The sequence below is a fragment of the Haliotis rufescens genome, unplaced genomic scaffold, assembly GCF_023055435.1.
Source record: "Haliotis rufescens isolate VD_foot unplaced genomic scaffold, xgHalRufe1.0.p SCAF_2, whole genome shotgun sequence".
NCBI classification, from domain to species: Eukaryota; Metazoa; Mollusca; class Gastropoda; order Lepetellida; family Haliotidae; genus Haliotis; species Haliotis rufescens.
In genome coordinates, this window is record NW_025963890.1 from 26,174,609 (window position 1) to 26,197,223 (window position 22,615).

A 22,615-nucleotide genomic window follows, 5' to 3' on the forward strand; every position below is an offset into this window, starting at 1 on the left:
AACTTCTTTAAATGAGGCACATTTCAACAATCACCTTCACTTGGATATTAAATTCAGTGTTGGGGAGCACACCACTACCCGGAAGTAACGTCAGGCCTATGGTCTGAGAAAGAAAAATCCTTCCATGTCAATTATCTGTAATGCGAGTTATAAGTTATCCGAGCAATATCCATCTGGACCCAACTGTTAGCAAGCAGTCTGATCATCAGAACAGACAATTCTAACGAAATCGAACGGTAAAGGCAAGACATATTCCAGGAGTGGCAAATGTCTTAGCTGATGTCCTATACAGAGCAGCCAAACCATCACCAACAGAAAGAAAGCTTCACCCAGAAGCATTCCTGTTGGTTATAAAGGACAAAGGTTGCCCCTTGATGGACCTATTTGCTTCCAGATTCAACAATCAGATAACAACATTTGTGTCATCAGTGCCAGACTTCAAACACCTAACACAGAAAACCCTGTTTCTTCTGGCTCTTGCCACAGCAGCCAGAATGTCTGAGATCCATGCGATAGATTTAACATTAGATTTGGCAGGATCAGCGCATCTCAACTTGAGATGGGACTTCATGGCAAAAAAAACAGTGACCAGGCCAACCAGACAGACAATTCATTGTCCCGGCTCTCTCCGCCATCCATCCGTGAAAGTCAGGTTACTGTTCTATGTCAATCTTCTCTTAACATTATAATCTTTTTAGGCATGCAAGATCTTACAAATCTTCGCAAACCTTGAAAAATCCACATAATCTAGAATATTTACTTCCATTTTTGCTGCTTACGAAAAAGGAAGGTGGTACCCCAAAAGAATGATTAAGAAGAAAACATCACAAAAATTATTCAACGTTCCAATGGGGTTTACAAAACAGATTGACGTTAATCAGAATGATGTGGATCCCACCACCTCAGTGAGATTCAAGCAATAAGTGTGAGTCAGGATAAGATAGAATATGTATTTTTTTTTAGTAAAAATATTATTTTTACTTATCCTGGGTCATATGCATGAGCACCCACCCGGCCTCCCCTCTCTGCACTGATGTGTTTTCGGACCATTAAGTAGGGTCAAAGAGAGAGTGACAAGGTACTGGTCTGTATTGCGAGGTTACGGTGCGTCTCAGCGGACACAGGGTACGTTGGGGGGAGATGTTTTCACTGTTCTCTGGGAACACGGAACAGGATGTTTCCACTACTATTCGGAAGAGAGAGAGATAAGCAATAAGTATGAGTCAAGATAAGTATACATAATATCTTTGCTCAAAAAACTACATTTATGCCTTATTCAGCCTTTTGAAAACAAATGTTCACTAAGGATATCTGATATTAGATATTCTGGTTGTCATTTGTCTTAGGAGGTTGAGATTTAGAGCTGTTGACTAAGTGATCAGGGTACAGTAATCTTTGGTGTAATTCTATTTTGACATTATTGTGTTGTAACAGATGGAGGATGATAGACATCAACTAGACAACCATAACATAACATTCTCTCACACTGTTCCTACAGCAGGATATAGATATAGTCTAGTCATCAAATGATGACCTCTTACTTGGGCTCTAAGGGATGGTAGGTTTATTTCAAACACATATAGTCCTGTCGTGATACTGCTGGAATATAAGCGGCGTCAAACCTCACTCACTCACTCATACACATAGTTCATACATAGCATTTAATGCCATATTTCCTTATCTTTTGTTTCAGAGCACTTCAACTCCCACTTCCAAACAAACCTTCGATCTTGAACAGGTAATACTATGATCTACAGTTGTGATACGATTTCACCAGCATTCATTGCTTTCATACCATAGTCCTTTTTCAGTCTGGTAATCATTCAATCATGTAAATGGGGATGTTTTATGATTTTGTCTGAATTTGACCACTGCCAGTGCACCTTGTTTTTTAAACCACTCAGCACTTGGACATCCCATGTATATCATATCATGTATATCACCTTTATTGCCCTGGGAAATTTCTAGGACACACTGACCAGTCATGTCAAGGTCAACCTGGAGATCCTGAATGATGTTTCAAAATTACTATTTTTTCTTTTTCAAGGAATGTTTTGCACCATTTCCTCATATTATACCGAAATCCTCCAAGGGACGGTTTTATTACTCACTTGGTGAAGATACAGGTGGGAAGATACTAAATCCGTACGTCTCAGGTGTGTCATACAAGGTTGACCTCGTTTTATTCGTTTTGATTGGATAACAGTGACCTGTCACATGGGAACAGCTTTTTTCTTTCACAGTAAAATCGCGAGGCAGGCATTCACTTTTACAACTACAAGGCCGAACTGAAGGAAAGCGAGAGACATTTGCATACCCTTTATTAAACCAAACAAGATCGTCACACACATCAAATTCGCTTTGCGTTCTATATTTGATTAAGTTATGTATAGAGCTACCACAGACATTATATAATCAATATACGACTCGATATACAATATACGACTACCGATAGATCTTCTATCGAGGGTCCCAATTAGCGTGACGCACTGGACCACTCTCGCGACTTTCAATTTGATATAACGTAAAAGGTTAAGCGTGTTGAAATGAAGTCAGTTTAAACTATCTGGACAGATATCTAGACTTATGTTGGATGTTCCGGTTGTGCCATCCGTGACCCCATTCAAAGCATATTTTGTGACATTGCTTCCTAAGGTGTTTGTTCATGAATGAACATGCACGACTGCACAACCAGACCACTGACATGTAAGCAGACTTGAGTTTGTTGATTTTCACGTCTTCAGTATGGGGGTTGTACAGTTAACATGAATGTGTTTGGCGTGCACTCTGATTTCCCTCTTCCAAAATGATATGGACAGGATATAAATTCAACTGATAGATCAAGGAAACTGAATCATTTTGATTGCACAGGAGGGACCATGTCGGTGAGAAGGACTCAGTGTTGGTCCGAGATTGAAAGTTTTAACTTTCGAACAGTTATCCTGCTTACTGACAACAATGCCCGTAAATTACCATTAGTTGAAGAAATACTTAAAAAGCGTTGGTGTTGAGCGTTGGTGCTGTCATGTTGGCACACACAACAGCAGGAACATGTTGTTAATGTGTTTGCATAGAAATCTCAGCAGTGCCCATATTTGGCCATATATTAATATTCATGCACAACCAGAATTGCAATCGGTTTCAGTTTGGTCTGTTAACAAAAGAAAGTTATGTATTTACACTTTAATACATATTTAATGTGGGTCATAAATAAAATACCACACTCATTCTCATTATATACCATTTTTATGAAACAAGGGAATTTTCTATGGTATCTGACCTCGCTTTCGCTCAGTTAGATACCACTTTCCGTTGGTTATGGCTATTATGGTGTGAACAAAATAAACAGTGTCATTCTTATTTCATTAGATCATTGACACAAAGACTAAAAGATATATATTTACAAAATTGACTTCAATCTGTATCTGAATAAAAAAAAAGTATTTATTATATAATGGTAAAAAAATGATTTATGTCCCAAACAGTATTTATCTTTTTTCAATGTAAAAACATTCCGGGTTTCCTTAGCAAGATTTAGATGTTGTTCACATGATCTATTTATTGAAACTGGACGTTACACGGTTATTATAAGAGAACAACGCAATTGTCAATTGTGCGCCCTGAATGACATTGAAGATGAATACCACTTCCTTTTTATATGCCTATTTTATGCAACATTAAGGCTAAGTATATACCTGATTATTACTATGTCAAGCCCAGTTTCTTTAAATTCACATCTCTGTTAAACAACTTGAAGTACTTACTTTTACAAAATGTATCTATGCACATTTATCATGCAATGTTATAGACTCTACTGCTCTGAATGTACTGCAGTAAACTACGGATATAACAAACTCAAAGGGACCACTCATTTTAGTTTGTTATAACTGTAGTTTGTTATAAGCATATACTACAGCAAATAGTCGGGACAAAAAAGTAAGTTCGCTATATCCGTCAGTTCGTTATAAGCGTGTTCGTTATAAACGTAGTTTACTGTAATTATAAATGTACTCAAGGCCTATGGCCTCCTCAGTACGGAAATAAAGAAATCGAGTAGTGGTTGTATCTTATCCTAAGATTTGGTAGTGGTTGTATATTATCCTAACATTTAAGGATTGGCTGTGTTTTTTTGTCAGTTCAATGAGGTATGAATCAAAAATCTGATGTGCAAACTGTATGAATAATTTTCACAAAAGGTGAATCAGGTGATTGTTTAATTTATGCACATAACTTGAGACGCCTACAAAGTCAGTAGCCAGTCAAAGGAGAGTAGGATCAAAACAAAGTTCATAGGACCTGTCAATCAATCAAGAGGCAAGAAGAACTGCAACAGTCAGACTGTAACAAACTGGAACAAATATGTCTGTGAGAAGGCGGTTGTTTCAAATGACATGGTCAGTTACCGACAGATTCAAACATTAGTTCCCTGAGAACAGGAAGACATAGTTGGAAAAATGCTATTTAGAAATGGAACCTGATTGCATGAAAGTTGTGGAACCGAGACGAATGGGGAAAAAACAGGCGAGCGAGCCTGCACGTTTGCTGTTTCATTCCTTCTCGGCCTTCGGTCTCAAAGGGTTGTTTGGACAATGAATATGCATGAATTTCGCAAAATGTCCTGTGCATGACGATACATGTGAGCAGAAAGGGAATTCCCTCGGTTGTAATATATTGGGATTCCCCGGCATTCCGTTGTAATAAGTAGTCCACCTCGGTGGGCGTGGCTTAATTTTTACATTCACTGGGAAATGAGTGTAATAACACCTGACCAGTTCAGCTCATCAGAATGCAGGAATTTCAATGAACACAATCAAAATTTAATCATTTGGTTGTGGTTGTACATGTAGCTTATCCTAGCATTTGGTAGTGGTTGTATCTTCAACTAATTTGATTTACCGTATTTGACATAATATACTCATTAGAAATTGACTAATTAGTTGGGAGCTATTAACATGCCAGTGGTCTTGTTTTGCTTTGGAAATATATGTGTGTATAACACAGCTCTATTTTCTGTATTGTACACAAGAAATTATAGACTGTCAAATAAAATTTCAGGTGCTTATCAATATTACTTGCTGATTGATCAGTTGCAAATAATCTTGGTGAAAATGAACACATTCACTGTGGACTGACTATTGAAACCTGACTGTTGCAGGAAAAGATGCTTCCAGGCTATGTGATGGCACAAGGAGGTCAGGTGTTTGAGATGCTGTATCAGCTGACGGAGCTTGATGAAGCAAAGTAAGTCACCTGTGCCTCTGTGTCCTCTCCATTCACACACAGCATCATAACATCTTTCTATGATGATAGTTCAATTCCAGCTTACCTGATTTAGATGTTGGAAATGGTGTTCTGTACATTGTACGTAGTTTCATAATTCCTGCATGGCTGAATGAATATTAGTACCACTGAGACCAAGTTGACCTCCATGATGCCTTAAAGGACATTTATTCTATTTACCATTCTTATTTATAACAGCAGTGAGTTTTAACTTGTCGAAGAATAGCCAAGCGTTTCCCCACTGAGGAAAAAGGAATAGCTATTTCATCATGCTGTATTACAAGGTTTCTACCTTTTTCAATCTAGACTGATATATCGATATACCTTCCATTCACTGACACTCGTTATTGCTTGCTTGTCTGCTGTGTGTGTCCAGCTATTGGCAGGTTGTATTATTGGCTATTGGCAAGGGGGGTTCCACTCCTGGAAGAGTGGGATAGAATGTCCGCCCTAGCTGTGCAGAAGAAGCATACTCTGTACCGTCTATCTTCACTCCCGTAGAAAACCTGGGCCTAGCAGGGCAAATGTAGCAGGACTCCTTAGGTTTAAATATGTGGACTGGTTACAGGGGTCACCGATTTAAACCATAGCCACAGTTTGTTCCTTGGGAAGGGTTTTGACCATTTCAGGACATTGATGTCCTTTCCTGAAGGATATCTTTCCAGATTGTCATCCACCTCCTCCTACAGGAGAGTTTCAAACTGACATCTGTGGAATCAGTAACTCCCTCCCTGAATCAAGGCAACTCTGTCCGAACTCAAGGATGGCCATCTCCATAAGTGAAGTACTTGTGCTGCTGTCTGGCAACATTTGCCAATATTGCAATGTTGCTCAATCAGTCAACAACCTCTCAGCAATACATATTTGTGTAATTGAAATGTGGATTGCTCGTCTGAAATTTCATAGACTGCATATGAATAAATTTGGTATAATGTAAGAAGAACTACAGATCCAGGCTTATTTGTGTTTTTTGTCAAAAGGATCACAAAGCGTGTGAGGAAGCTGCTGATGCTAATCCCCACTGATCCAGCTGTTGCTGAAGGCCTGGATTCCATCAGTCAGAAGGTAGGTACATCAGTTACTGATTGTCTGGACTCCCATCAGTCAGAAGGTAGGTACATCAGTTGCTGAAGGCCTGGATTCCATCAGTCAGAAGGTAGGTGCATCAGTTGCTGATTGTCTGGACTCCCATCATTCAGAAGGTAGGTGCATCAGTTGCTGAAGGCCTGGATTCCATCAGTCAGAAGGTAGGTGCATCAGTTGCTGAAGGCCTGGACTCCCATCAGTCAGAAGGTAGGTGCATCAGTCGCTGAAGTCCTAGACTCCCATCAGTCAGAAGGTAGGTACATCAGTTGCTGAAGGCCTAGACTCCCATCAGTCAGAAGGTAGGTACATCAGTTGCTGAAGGCCTTGACTCCCATGAGTCAGAAGGTAGGTGCATCAGTTGCTGAAGGTCTGGACTCCCATCAGTCAGAAGGTAGGTGCATCAGTTGCTGAAGGCCAAGACTCCCATCAGTCAGAAGGTAGGTACATCAGTTGCTGATTGTCTGGACTCCCATCAGTCAGAAGGTGGGTGCATCAGTTGCTGAAGGCCTAGACTCCCATAAGTCAGAAGGTGGGTGCATCAGTTGCTGAAGGCCTAGACTCCCATCAGTCAGAAGGTAGGTGCATCAGTTGTTGATTTTCTGGACTCCCATCAGTCAGAAGGTAGGTGCATCAGTTGCTGAAGGCCTAGACTCCCATCAGTCAGAAGGTAGGTACATCAGTTGCTGAAGGCCTAGACTCCCATCAGTCAGAAGGTAGGTGCATCAGTTGCTGATTGTCTGGACTTCCATCAGTCAGAAGGTAGGTACATCAGTTGCTGAAGGTCTGGACTCCCATCAGTCAGAAGGTAGGTACATCAGTTGCTGAAGGCCTAGACTCCCATCAGTCAGAAGGTAGGTGCATCAGTTGCTGAAGGCCTGGACTCCCATCAGTCAGAAGGTAGGTACATCAGTTGCTGAAGGCCTTGACTCCCATCAGTCAGAAGGTAGGTACATCAGTTGCTGAAGGCCTAGATTCCCATCAGTCAGAAGGTAGGTACATCAGTTGCTGAAGGCCTAGATTCCATCAGTCAGAAGGTAGGTACATCAGTTGCTGATTGTCTGGACTCCCATCAGTCAGAAGGTGGGTGCATCAGTTGCTGAAGGCCTAGACTCCCATAAGTCAGAAGGTGGGTGCATCAGTTGCTGAAGGCCTAGACTCCCATCAGTCAGAAGGTAGGTGCATCAGTTGTTGATTTTCTGGACTCCCATCAGTCAGAAGGTAGGTGCATCAGTTGCTGAAGGCCTAGACTCCCATCAGTCAGAAGGTAGGTACATCAGTTGCTGAAGGCCTAGACTCCCATCAGTCAGAAGGTAGGTGCATCAGTTGCTGATTGTCTGGACTTCCATCAGTCAGAAGGTAGGTACATCAGTTGCTGAAGGTCTGGACTCCCATCAGTCAGAAGGTAGGTACATCAGTTGCTGAAGGCCTAGACTCCCATCAGTCAGAAGGTAGGTGCATCAGTTGCTGAAGGCCTGGACTCCCATCAGTCAGAAGGTAGGTACATCAGTTGCTGAAGGCCTTGACTCCCATCAGTCAGAAGGTAGGTACATCAGTTGCTGAAGGCCTAGATTCCCATCAGTCAGAAGGTAGGTACATCAGTTGCTGAAGGCCTAGATTCCATCAGTCAGAAGGTAGGTGCATCAGTTGCTGAAGGCCTAGACTCCCATCAGTCAGAAGGTAGGTACATCAGTTGCTGAAGGCCTTGACTCCCATCAGTCAGAAGGTAGGTGCATCAGTTGCTGAAGGCCTAGACTCCCATCAGTCAGAAGGTAGGTACATCAGTTGCTGAAGGCCTTGACTCCAATCAGTCAGAAGGTAGATGCATAGACGCATCATTCAGAAAGTCAGTCATAGCTTGTACACATGTTTGTGTTATAGTGAAAAAATGATGTCACATCTAACAGTGTCAAAGCTCTCCACTATACAAGGCCAGGTCACCAGCCACTTAATGTAAAAGCCTAGTTCTTATGAAGCTGTGTTAGAATTTGTATTTTCTAATCATAGTCTTTGCAAAATTTGTCATGTGGTATTTATAGAGTTTGAAGCCATCCTCATCCAGTGATGATGTATCTTCTGGGAAATCTAGTCCCAGGAAATCACCTAACCCAGCTGCCAACAGTACACGGCCTGCACCCAAGGAAGTGCTGAAATCACTTTTTGATGTAACCGGACCAGAGATGTCAGCATTTCGAGTACTTTACAATCTTGAAGTAAGTTCCTGTTTTTAATATTTTATCCCCCCACAACAGTATGCAATATTCCTTCTTGCTTTGATTATACAGTGGTCCCTCGCTACAACGCTACCAATGGGGTCCAAATAATTGGTGGGCGTTATAGACGATGAGCCGTTTAACCCAGGCGGAGGCGGGGGAGCGCGCTCGGCCAATCTCACGATCTTCGCCTCGTCTCGCACATTGCAATGATACAAGTTGTTTACGGTTCATAGTGTAAAAAATATATCCATTATGTTTTCGCCGTTTGTTATTATTTACAAGCCTTAACTGTCACATTCAATGTGAAAGTATTCTACTTACATGAAAATATCGATCAATAATGGTAGTAACAGACGCTATGAGTGAAGAGCCAATCTCAATTCATTACGCAAGTACAGAGTGTTTCAGTGGCATTGATTGGTCATGTTGCTTAAAATACGGAAAACAAGAGTTTTGACAAGCACTAGAAATTATTACATGTGCGCATTCATACACATTCATACAAATATAGATACACATTCAAGCCAGATTAATTGGTTTGATACGGTTACTTGATCCGAATCAGAAGGAATGACCGTCGTGTTGTGACAGCAACTAGATGTGAGTTGACAGTGTCGCCTCAAATTGGATTGCCCGCTAATTAAGAATATGAACTTTGCTTGTGGTTCTCTTTTATTGCATGCATGCGCTTCTAAGATCAAAGGATGTATAGTGTGAAAAGTTAACTAGCAGAACAATCGTATTTCCGTGACTTGCCGTGATGTTTTCAAACAGATTATTAGAACTCCATTCAGCGATAAACGGTTGATTATGCAATGAGAAGCATTATGTGCAAATGAACAACGAACAACAATACAATCATGTGTAAAACTCTCAGTATAAAAAGTGTACATAAATTTTGGGAGCCATGCGTTACCGTGCGTAGTAACCGAGGTAGCGCTTTATCGAAGAGCACAATAGAGAGGGATCACAACAATCCCCGGGACACACCCTCCGACATCCTTGCTCCCACCATGCTCCCATACTACTCATCACTTTTTCCGTTATCGCCTGCAGTGAATGGACGTGTTTGCTCCCAGTCTACATTTGTGTGTCATTTGAATTGAATATATCCGTGATATTGCTGGAATATTGCTGAAAGCGGCGTAAAACCCTACTCACTCACTCACTCTCTCTTTGGATCACCTCACCTCCTGTTGTCTACTACTGATGCCTATTGGCAAGTGCCTCCTCACATCCTATCATGTCAGTCGATCTGGAGCCTCCTGTGGTCTCTTGAGGCGCTGGCGCTGCGTCAAATGTATCTCCATGCGCCTAGCCAGGCACCGCACACTTTACAGCTCCTCTCCCGGCGCATCCTCATATGGCACAGGTGCAAGCGTTTCTCCACACGCCTCACCAGACACCGTATACCCAGGCACAGGTACTATGACTCTCATCTCCTCGGGGTACCCCCCCTACTTCATTCGTCACCCGTCACGGCTCATCAGGCATTCCTGTTCAGCAACTGTGATCTTCGCCAAGGGCCTCCTCTTGTTGCTACCTCTAAGGCTGGGAAGCAGCCACTCTATACCTCAAGGGATCATGAATCCTTAAACTAGAGGAACCTGCCCCCCCAGCTTCTGCGAACTGCTCTTTCGATCCAAAGAATACTGCACCATCTTACACGGTCCCTGCTTATAATTTGGTCAACTATTCCTGCGCTGTTGCAGCAGGCTTTGGATAAGGTCACATCTTTCCACTTTAAATTGCATGGGATTTCATTTTCAACTTCAGCACCTCCTCTTGGTGCAGACGATGCTAAAACTTTCTTCCTGACCACTGAGGAAAGTCATTGGAATATCTCCAAGAATACCCTGTCATTCTGGTTACGGTCCACCATTGTTCAAGCTTACACCATGCTGGTTTGGTTCTGCCTAAAGCTTCCCATCTAAATTCTGGTGTTGGTGTCCACAATGGCACTTCACGCAAAATACTCAGTTACAAAGGTCATTGGAATATCTCCAAGAATACCCTGTCATTCTGGTTACTGTCCACCATTCTTCAAGCTTACACCGTGCTGGTTTGGGTCTGCCTAGAGCTTCCCATCTGAATTCGGGTTTTGGTGTCCACAATGGCACTTCACACAAACTACTCCCGTCACAAACACGTCCGAGATCTGTATTCATCGCTCCTCCCCATCACCGCTGCTGAATTGAAATGGTGCGCCTGCAATTTTAAGGCCCATACTGGTACACCTGCATGTTTGTTCTTTCTTTCTACGGAATGATTGCATTAACCTCCGTACCGAGGGTACTGTGTATCGTGAGGGTAAATGCAGTTCCAGATCTTTCGCGTACCTCCAGTTGCAACATAATTTCAGACCCAGCCTTACCTGTAATCAGGCAGGGTGATGATGTATTATGGGACAAGTGAAGTTGAACAGACCCATGGGTTGAAGGCTAAGTGGCAGTCTAGTACCAATCGCAAATGGGGATATGCAGTTTATCCTACCCACCGTCCTACTTTGGAATAATTGCATACTGTTGTGGAGGGATAATAGGATATAGGGAGTCACAGTATTCCCCTTATTTTATATACTTATCCTGACACAATAGGAAATGACAGCCTGCCTATCCATCCCCTCAAACTACAGTGCTGTGGTATGTGGTACTATTTTTATCCCCCCAACGCAATTTGTAGTGGTTGTTAAGATGGACAATGTCCAACCCTCCGTCTGTGCAAAATATAGTTTCTATAGCAGAAAAAGGGACAGTATTTTTTCTCCAAACCTGGCACATTGCTAGGTCTAGTGGTGAACTGGTGCCTTTTGATAGTTGGGATTTAAAAAAAATAACAAAATTGGAGTTAGTGTGGCAACAACTTTGACGAGGGCTGGGATTGGCAGTAGTGCTTGTTTCCAGAGCAGATATTGAAACCGTACAATACATAGGTCTATGTGAAGTGGTGACTTTTTATTAGTATGTTTTTTTTTGCATCAACTTTGACTTAGACTGCAAATTAGGATAGTGCTTGTTTCCAGAGCAGATCTTGAAAACCATACGGCACATAGATAGGTCTAATTATGAACTGGTGCATTATGTCTCCCCCAGAATGGAGGGAGACATATTGTTTTTGGCACGGTTCCCGTCAGCGTCGGCGTTCCCACCGTTTCCGGACCATAACTCAGAAACCGTTTAATATTTTTTCGCGAAACTTTGTATACACATTAACCCAGCACTGAAGTGGTGCCTTTTGCTATTTAGAGATTTTTTTGTTGTTGACATTTTTATTTTTTCTCGTTTCCATGGAGATAACTTGAACATAGACTCTGAATGGGGGTAAGCTTGGTTTCCGGACCATAACTCGGAAACCGTTTAATATTTTTTCGCGAAACTTTGTATACACATTAACCCAGCACTGAAGTGGTGCCTTTTGCTATTTAGGGATTTTTGACATTTTTATTTTTTCTCGTTTCCATGGAGATAAGTTGAACATAGGCTCTGAATGGGGGTAAGCTTTGTTTCCTGACCATAACTCAGAAACCGTTTAATATCACAATGAAGCACTGCTTGTTGAACGAGCTGAAAGCACTCCATTGGTAACAATCACTGCAGCTGATATTTGTTTCTCAGCTACCTCAAACAAGTCCTACAAAAGCACAAATCCAATGGAAACTGACAACGCCAAACTTCCACCTCGTGTAACTCTCTGCATTGGTGCACGTGTCCTCTTGTGCTCAAATGTTGACGTACCAGATGGCCTTTCAAATGGTGTTCTTGGAACAGTAACATCCATCATTGCAGGAAACAGCCCACTTGGCTTGCCTACAGCTGTGTGTGTCAAGTTTGATGATGACCAAGTTGGACGCAACGCAAGGAAATCTCATCCACCTCCACCAAGAATTGACCCATGTTCCACGGTCATCAAACCTGAAAAAGAACCTATTCAGCACAAGCCAATTAAAGTTACCCGTCACCAAATTCCACTTAAATTGGCATGGGCGGTGACTGTGCACAAAGTGCAGGGAATGACCACAGACAAGGCTGTTGTTTCATTAGACAGAATATTTAAAGCAGGGACAGCTTATGTTGCGCTAAGTAGAGTGACATCACTCAATGGCTTGTTCCTCATTAAGGACTATTATAAACCAAGTGGAATCTATGCAGACAGCAGGGTAGAAAATGCCATTTCAGAAATGCCGCTTGCTACAAGTTTGCCAAGATGGAATAACCTAGTACCACCAAACATTCCTGATTATGCAAATTCCCTGGTGCTTGTGGGCCACAACACTGAAGGATTTCTCCCTCACTTGAAAGATTTCACAGCAAATAGATTTCTGCCAGCTGCAGACATCATAGCCCTTCAAGAAACATGGCTTCTTCCAAATCAGTCATTTACTAACCCACTGCCTACCCACAATGTTCTGACATGTAGCAGGGGAAATCAGTACAACTCAGCCTCTAGTGTACCAGACTCATTGAAAACGAGAGGAAAGGTGTGGAGTAGCTATGTTCATCCATCAGGATCTTTCCTACAAAGTCATTGACACTTCATGTGTAGGACTGGAATGCCTTGGCATCCAGTTGCAGTGTTCATCAATTTCTGTTTTCTCTGTGTACAGACCACCAACACTTCCCATTCCCTACTTCAGACAAGAGTTGAACAGAATGTTGGACCTATCTCCGACTAACAGTACAGTTCTTCTGGGAGATTTCAACATTGACCTCAATACAAACAAAGCGCAACCTCTTCTGCAAGAACCCTTCACGCAGCTGATTGAAGTGTCCACTACCAGGAAAGAAACTGTTATTGACCATATTTATGTCAAGGATCTTTCACATCAGAGAGCTGGTGTGGTGCCTTGCTATTACAGTTTCCATGACATCACATATGTCATTGTGTAGAAGACCTGCAGAGTCAGATACACGGGCAATTACATCACAGAGACTTTCCTTTGTGCCATATAACATTGCTACATCATTTCTGATATGTTGGGGATATTAATATATTTGTGTCCAAACTCTATTAGTACTTTAAGTGGATTTTCTACAAATACTTCAGTAACAAGAAAACTGTGCTACTTAGATGACTACATTGTCAGGTGGGTAAATGATTGAGGGATTAGTGGTGTTGATTAGACGCTGAAGTGGTGCCCATTAGTTGTTTGAAATTTCTAGGAGTTCTATTTTTGTCTCTGTTATTTAGTAATGGAGGGTGGGAATGAAGAGATGGGGTTTAACGTGAAGTAAACGAATGAATGGGGGTTAGGGGAGTGGGGGGAGACATATGTTTTTACGAGTAAAAACACTTTCTAGTTTTGATTGTTTGTAATATTTCTTGAACAAATATGTTTCATATATTTATTTTGACAACCATTTACCATTACAGGGGTTATTGATAAATTTGTCCTCTTGTATATCTAACTGTGGGCTCCTGAATTAGATACATTGAAGAAGAGTCTCACCTTCAGCCTGGTGCCATATAAATTTGTTGGACAGCTTGAGAGTTAGCTTCCCTGCATGTTTACGCCGTGGTTAACACTGCCCTGGCATGGATAGGTTAATTAATATCATCAGAAGGGGGTTATAATGCTCCAACTCTGTGTAAAGCTGTTTGGACCATTGTGTTTTTTATTATACAGTATTACACCTTACATTAATTGTTGTAGATTACAATTATTCGTGAAATTTAGTTGATTGTTTCATATTTTCAGTCCGTTAGTCGTCAGTATTTATGCAGAAATTGATATTGATATTGAATATCATTGCTGACAACATCTCATGTTTAGTGTCTATCTTTGTTGACATTATGAACTGTTCAGAACATATTCACAGCAGCACTAGATTTGATACATTATGGTAAACGTTTTTGATAACTTCTTCATGCTTTGGATGTGAAAGGTATAGTGATATTGTTTGTTATAGGTACAGTGATATGGTTTGATATAGATATATTGATATTGTTTGACGTAGGTATATTGATATTGTTTGACGTAGGTAAAGTGATATTGTTTGATATAGGTATAGCGATATTGTTTGATGTAGGTATAGTGATATTGTTTGATATAGGTATAGTGATATTGTTTGATGTAGGTATAGTGATATTGTTTGATGTAGGTATAGTGATATTGTTTGATGTAGGTATAGTGATATTGTTTGATGTGGGTATAGCGATGTTGTTTCATGTGTGTGTTAGTGTTACAATAATCTAGCAAGAATACTGTTTTTGTTGTAGGTTGTGAGCGGGAAGCTGATGCCAACTGGTGATGATATTGGTACCCGACTCAGCTCTCAAACCTTCTGTGATGACTTCCTGGCTGCAGGTGGCCTGTCACTGGTGGTGAACGTCCTGCAGCCTGAGTCTCTTCCTTCAGATATCAACTATGAGATCAGACAGGGCTGCTATTCTGTTTGCCTTCAGCTGGCAAGGTCAGTCAATTGTCACAGCAAACACATTGAAAGACTAGGAGGCAGTGTTGAGTGTTCTAGTTAATGATTAGGTGTATGTTGCCTGTTGTCTATCCATGTATTATCCACACTGTTTTGGAACTCATATTTATTCCTAACATTGAAGGGGCATGGGTGGCTCAGTAGTCTAAGGCACCACATGTCACTGGGCAGAGTTACGTCCCTTTTTTGTGCCATATGTAACTGGAAACCTAGGATTGTGGGTTCAAATTCCAAATTCATCCTGATTATTTTGCTTGTGGGTTTCACCAAAATGGTAAATGTAGGGGAGCTGCATCACTTCGGGTTTTCCTCCCACATTAAGTTAACACGCTGAGGTATAACTGGATGATGTTCAAAGCATCTTTAAACCCAACTCACTCACTTCCTTCATGTAGCCACGTTCATGTAATAACGTAATATTCCACCCAGATAGCAACACATACTGTGGCCTGCTGTGAAGATCCGGGTTAGAATAGGTCTTCAGCAACCCATGCTTGTTGTAAAAGATGACTCATTGGATGGCATGGTCGGGCTGGGTGACATCACTGATGCATGTTATTGTAGCCCAATTGAGCAGATCGACGCCCATCATGTATATTTACAGACCGCTGTCATATAGCTGAAGGATTGCTCAGTGCAGCGTCAAACAACAAACAAACAACATACTGTGGTTTTTAAGGGTCTGTATATTGATGTTGCTGTTTGTTGATGGCCAGGTACTTGTTGTGTGGGGAGACAGTAATAGGGGACCCTGGAGGACCCCTAGAAGATGAAGCTACTCCATCCCAGGGGGCTACGGCGCTTGCTACTGCCTCTCCTGCTCACGGATCTACACATTCTGTCCGATCTACAGTTTCCATGGGCAGTCATGCAATCAAGGTAGTTTGTCTCTCTGTTTTACCCTCCCCACATTCGCTGTGCTGCTGGGGATTAAAATAGACACAGTCCGTGCAAGACGTCTTAAAACATTAATTTTGGTGATTTTGTAGAAAATGAAACCTAGTACAGAAGCAGTGAGTGAGGTTTATAAACAAAGAAAGCTGTACTTATATTATGCGATATATGAAAAGTGAATCCTGACGTAAGAGTGATGAGGTTTATAATTAGTGAAACCTAGCACAGATGTGAGTGGATGTGTGAACAGTGAAACCTGACGTAAAAGTGATGAGGTTTATAATTAGTGAAACCTAGAACAGATTGAAGTGACAGCATGTGTGAATAGTGAAACCTGACGTAAAAGTGATGAGGTTTATAATTAGTGAAACCTAGCACAGATGTGAGTGGATGTATAAACAGTGAATCCTGACATAAAAGTGATGAGGTTTATAATTAGTGAAACCTAGCACAGATGTGAGTGGATGTGTGAACAGTGAAACCGGGATGTAAAAGTGATGAGGTTTATAATTAGTGAAACCTAGCACAGATGTGAGTGGATGTGTTAACAGTGAAACCTGACGTAAAAGTGATGAGGTTTATAATTAGTGAAACCTAGCACAGATGTGAGTGGATGTATGAACAGTGAATCCTGACGTAAAAGTGATGAGGTTTATAATTAGTGAAACCTAGCACAGATGTGAGTGGATGTGTGAACAGTGAATCCTGACGTAAAAGTGATGAGGTTTATAATTAGTGAAACCTAGCACAGATGTGAGTGGATGTGTGAACAGTGAAACCTGACGTAAAAGTGATGAGGTTTATAATTAGTGAAACCTAGCACAGATGTGAGTGGATGTGTGAACAGTGAAACCTGACGTAAAAGTGATGAGGTTTATAATTAGTGAAACCTAGCACAGATGTGAGTGGATGTGTGAACAGTGAAACCGGGATGTAAAAGTGATGAGGTTTATAATTAGTGAAACCTAGCACAGATTGAAGTGACAGGATGTGTGAACAGTGAAACTGAACGTAATAAAAGTGATGAGGTTTATAATTAGTGAAAGGAAGCATTTAAACAAAAGAGGCATTCTTTTGGTTTTGTTACTCACAGACTTTAGGATTAAGGATTAACACTTTTTGGTACAATGAGATACATGACTTTGTTTTGTGATTGTGTGGGCGGCTGGTATATTGAATACTTTCTTTTGTTTACACTTTGGTCATGGTATGTCATCTCAATGTTACACTGTTAGTTCAGCCTGATGAAGGTGAGCTGATATCTGCCATGCATGTGCACACAGATGATGACACCATAATGGTTTTGGTCCATTCACTGTTCATTGTTAAGGTCGCTTAAGGTCGCTCATTTTCTTCTCCTCTAAAACCACATGGCCTTTAGAACTTTTCATATGTTCATATACTGTGTTCTGTCCCGCATTCAATTTTGTGTCTTTACATCTACAGGTAACCTAGCTCTACATTGAAACCACAGTATCTATCTCCGAAATAAGACCCATTCAAATGATACAGGTCAGGTCAGTCTGTGAAGGTTGCAAATGTCCCAAGTGCTTTTGTACAAGTTAGAATGATGTTATTTAGGCAATACATCATAGTTTGTGGCAGCCTATTGTTGAGGACAGTTTACTGGACATGCAAAAGAGATATGTGATACGCTCATCCTAATATTGAGCATCAATTACATGATATGTTGGACTTTTCTCCCAATTTTAGCCCCAAATCCAGACTCAAAATTATACTTTATGCTGAATGATTGTGGAAGTTTGGGAGGGTAAATTTGGTCTGGTATTGACAGAGATCTGGATAAATCAGTGTCCAGTTTTACAGATTCCTATGAACATACCTAGAGTTCTAAGAATTCTACTTTTAGCTCAACTGAGTGAAAGTCATTTGAGCTAATGTTATAGTCTGTTTGAGGGTCTCTGATGCGCCGTTCGCAGCAAGCTTGTAGACAAGCTAAATAGAAGATGTCATACTCCTCTGAGACTGCTACATCTCCACTAGCCACGGCTACTCCATCTTGTTCCCTACCAATGTCTACCCCACTGAGATCGGCCTACCCTGCATCTCTTCTATCTACGTTGACAAACACCTCGCCAGTGTCCAGAGACGACAGTACTGCAGACACCGCCAACTACGCCTATCTACACGTCTATGACCGCCCAGGCGCTGGCAACACTCTTGGTGCCAACGACCAAGAGATTTGCCTTCTCGCAAACGTACCACCTGTTACCAGCGCCGGCGCCAGCGCTCCTGAATAGCTACAAAGGGCACCTGTGGTGCCTCTGGGATTCTGACCTTCGCTCTTGAGCAGCTACACGCCACTGCCATCACTCTCAGCGACCTCTGGGATTCTATGACTACCCCGGCGATGGTGCCACCCTTGGCACCCACGACCCAGAGATCTGCCTTTCCACAAGCTACCACCTGTTTTCAGCACCGGGGCCAGTGCTCTTAAGCAGCTACATGGCCTCACCGGTGCTCACATCACCTCTGGGATTCGGAACCACTCTTCCAGCTGGAGCCAAACCAGCTCATCCAGGCTCCCCATATGGATCCCTCCTGGTTGCAGATGATGCAGTCCATCTCCAGGAAACATTGGCTTGGGCGTGGATAAACGAGACACTGTTGGTCCAAGCCTACCCCCATTCCGCTGGACCTAATGCTGAAGGATCATATCTCGGCATTGGACAAAGAATTTGCAATATTATCTATATGGTCAGCGTTAAAGGTTCCTTGGTTGAGGAAGGACGTTGTCCCCATCCATGCTTTGGAGGTGGCGGACATAGCACACATAGCTACTAGATACAGTGTTGATTTTAAAATTCTTCCCACGACCATTCCGTCAACCTCCAATGAATGGCAAGGGTGGAAACTGGGCTTTTGTAGTCATTTTTGTAGCCTTGCCTCGGTAAGATGTGAAGCTGAAACGTGACATTCCTATTCCCAGCAATGAAGACACACCAAATTGATCAAGACTTTAAATCCACAGCAAATAAAATATATATTTTTAGTTTTGTGTTGTTAGTTTTTGGGTCATAACATATATGGTCGGTTTTTAGTGAATTTTTGGAATTTTGACCTCTATTTCACCTTTGACAATTTCCAGAAATGCTCTCTCTTCTTTGCACTGTAAAAACAATCTTCTTAGAAATCACTGGACCAATGAAACTGAAACTTGATTGTATGTATGTTCATTTTTAGTCCTTAGTATATGTGCAGGAAATATTTGAATTTAGTGGCTGTCTTTGTTGACATAACTGTGGACTACATATCCAGGTGAGCTACAGTGCTGTGGCACTATTTTATCTATAATGTTGCGGATGAGGTACAGAACATGGTTGAACTATATTTGTCTACCATGTGTATATTGTTGCAGACTGTAGGAAGTCAGGAGTTCACTGACACAGTGTCCTGCTTTATGAAAGTCACATGGGCAGCAGCAGCGGGAAGACTGCATCTACTCAGTTACAACCATCCCATCCGAGAGAGCAGAGAGAGCTATAGCTGTGGACACAGGAGTCGACAAAGTAGCACAGGTACATATTGCTTGTTGTACAACACTTTCCTCATTTTGCTTTCAGTAGTCATTGAAGGTGTGAGGTATTGCCGGTACATTGAGGTGCATTCTTTCCACGATACGTATCACAATATCACTTTTTCATGTTTATTATATAGTATGATTTCAGATTGGGATTTTTATCATGTGTTTAATGTTTTATACTTGCCAACTGCCTTTGCTGCCCTAGAGCGAGCATCCTGGTTCCCAAGATGGCTGTGTATTCCTTGACTGAGTGAACATTATGTTGTACCAGCATCTTGTTTTGTTCCATATGTGAACATCAGTTCATACCTTAATGTATCAGGCTGCTTCTGAATTAATAATTTAGAATTATCCAATATATCGTGATACGTATCGCAATACGTCCTTCTGCATTGCAAAATTTTGTGATACACTTTATACCTCCACTACTCATCCCTAGTAGTCATATGTCTTGTTTCTTCTGATCCATACACCTTATTATCTAACCCAGTCATTAATTCATCTGCTTTGAACAGAAGACATTCCAAGAAAGATCATTTTCTCAAATGACTGTCATATAAAAGGGCAGCTTTCCCTTCACACATATGCTAATAAGGGTCCTTGATGACCAAGAGAAAAGTGTAAATTTCAAAGCTAAGGAAACATTTGTAAGATTGTGAAAGTTTTTTGACAGATTCGTGTGACTGACAACCTTCATATTTTAGCTCACCTGATGGAAAGTCAGTGAGATTTTGTCATGGCATATTGTCTGTCCCAGCAAGGCCTTATGAGGTGAAACTTTGTGTGATGTATGATCCTAGCTTTGATGTCACTAAAAATGCTCACAGAAATATTATAAATTTGATATTTATTCATTGATCACTAGGGAGAGGGAGGGGTCATAATGGGGTTACATGTATTCACATCTGTAAGAGCTCTTGTATAGCGCCTACACCTTCAACTGCTAATGTGTATTCACATTTGGAATCAGGAAATAACTGAAATACTGTTCCAAGCGGCCTGAAATCCAACTCACTCACTCAGTTATTGGAAGACAAGGACTCTGGTTTAGTCGCCCCCACAAGATGTCTCCTCCAGGTAGCTGCTGTTTTTACATAAGATCCCATGCTTCATGCATATGGTTCCAAAAGAAAATGAGTACTTGTACTTTCGACCTGAAAGAGCATGAGGAAAGGGTGGTATTTATGATACTCAGACTGCTGAAATTGTTGGATGATGCATTCAAAACTTGCAACTCAAAAGATAATCATCTAAACTTATGTAAAAAAATCACCCATTCTTGTGCTATCCGCAGATAATTACTACAAATGTATTTGCAACAGTTTCTACTGCGATTAAGATTGCTCACATATGACACAATGTACAAGCAGTCAACACTTCCAGCTGCTTCAAGGCCTTACATGATGAGCAAGGCACCAGAGATTTCGGCTATCATTAAAGGTTTCCAACAAGAGGGTCAATGAAACAACAGATTTTGACCACTGGCCTGGGCCCCATTCCACAAAGCGATCGCTGAGCTACGACTGTCGAAAGTCTATGTTAAAGTATGGCAGTTACAATCATCTTAGCGCTACGATCGCTTTGTGGAACGAGACCCATGGAGGGATCTCAGTGTTTGATGACACTTGACCTTATAGGCACCTGAAGTCATTGATTTTTAACTCCAAACTGAAAACTGACTTTCTGATAGCTCCAGCAAAGGCAGCAAGGATTGTTGAAATCCAGACTTTTGATGTCACTCAAGGCACCCATGACAGAGGCAATGCAGATGAAGTACACCTAGACCTGAGGTGGGATTTCATCCCTTGGAATCATGAATGGTCATGCTTCTAATACTTTTACCTTCTCTCCCTTATCCTTCATTTTGGGATATTTCCTTGTGTCCAGTCTGGGTAGTTAAACAATATCTGCAGATGACATGGCCTTTATGCCAACAGCGTGATGAACTGTCACTAGTATTTCCTGTACTGGTATGACAGGTAATACTCTTTCCTTATGGTTGTGGGGGACAATATTGGAGGCTTTTCAGCATGTTGGATTGCCATCACCTTGTCCTCACAAACTCGCCTCTACACTTATTGCTGTGAGATTGGTTTCAACAGACAGATTCCACCTTCATCCAAGTATTACATGTGAGATTTAACAGTGGAGTATGTCATTCGTCTTTATTAATTTCCAACCTCAGGAAATGACATAAATCCTGCTTCATGCCTATCCAGAAGTTGGCTGGTGGTAGTGGATCCTATGTCAATGTCAGATCAGCCTTGACCAACAGTGTACTATATATATACTCACACGCAAAAGAAACGCAAGTCGAGTATGCAGTATACATGATATTTATTTTCAACAGTAAAGACAAGAAATACTAATAGGGCAAGATTGACAAAAATTTGACTGAAGACAGTTTAATGGATTAAAAGGCAGATGACATACCGTATTTTCTTGAGTATAGTGCACTCCCATGTATAATGCGCACCCCCCTCTAGCGGGTTCAATATTTAAAAAAAAAAGAAATTTGAATATTATGCGCAGAAAAAAATTACACCGTACCCTTTCAGCGAAGTCCGGCAAACGAACGGGTGCTGAGAAACTTCGTCAGTACAAATTCGAATACATGTTTATTTACCGTTTAAATAGTATTTATTGTTCTGCTAGGCATTGTTTTATATTTTCTCGTAAACTAAGCTGGAAACAGCAATCAGCTGTACACACGTTTTCTTGGAATCAACCGGTAATTCGGTCAAGACACACCCAATGATATAACTTTATAGGATTTTTAATGCAAGGATCGGCAACAATTGTATCTGAAACTATTTTATTTATCAGGAATAATATATTCCGTTATTTTCTTAATTATATGCAGCCTTTACTAAACATATTTAAAATAATAATAACCCTAAGTGAAGCAGCTGATCGCTATTCCCAGGTATTATTTTTTACATGGAACATGTCTGACCAGTCACCGTTAAGGCTCACGCGCACGTGATCACGTGATCGCGAGAATTTCATGTTGACATAGAATCGTCAAACAAAAACAAATATGACTTTTAACGAGTCAAAGTATGTCATTTATGATATATGTATCCATTCTCTGTCAACTAAAGTTTGTTTCAAGGCGTCAATAGCGGTATTCTGACCGTGGTTGCTGTTAATAACAGTGAGTTGTG

At 41.3% G+C, this 22,615-nt stretch overlaps 1 protein-coding gene across 2 annotated transcripts in view; it reads left to right on the plus strand.

Annotated features, from left to right (window-relative positions):
• LOC124120534 (ubiquitin carboxyl-terminal hydrolase 24-like) overlaps nucleotides 1-22,615 on the plus strand; it is a 229,118-nt gene that overhangs the window by 82,560 nt on the left and 123,943 nt on the right. For both annotated transcript variants that reach the window (XM_048399798.1, XM_046483373.2), the window contains exons 26-32: nucleotides 1,694-1,738; nucleotides 5,156-5,241; nucleotides 6,261-6,345; nucleotides 8,403-8,576; nucleotides 14,796-14,989; nucleotides 15,727-15,889; nucleotides 19,284-19,443. In XM_048399798.1, coding sequence (XP_048255755.1) covers nucleotides 1,694-1,738; nucleotides 5,156-5,241; nucleotides 6,261-6,345; nucleotides 8,403-8,576; nucleotides 14,796-14,989; nucleotides 15,727-15,889; nucleotides 19,284-19,443 — 907 coding nt within the window. The remainder of the gene's footprint in view (nucleotides 1-1,693; nucleotides 1,739-5,155; nucleotides 5,242-6,260; nucleotides 6,346-8,402; nucleotides 8,577-14,795; nucleotides 14,990-15,726; nucleotides 15,890-19,283; nucleotides 19,444-22,615) is intronic.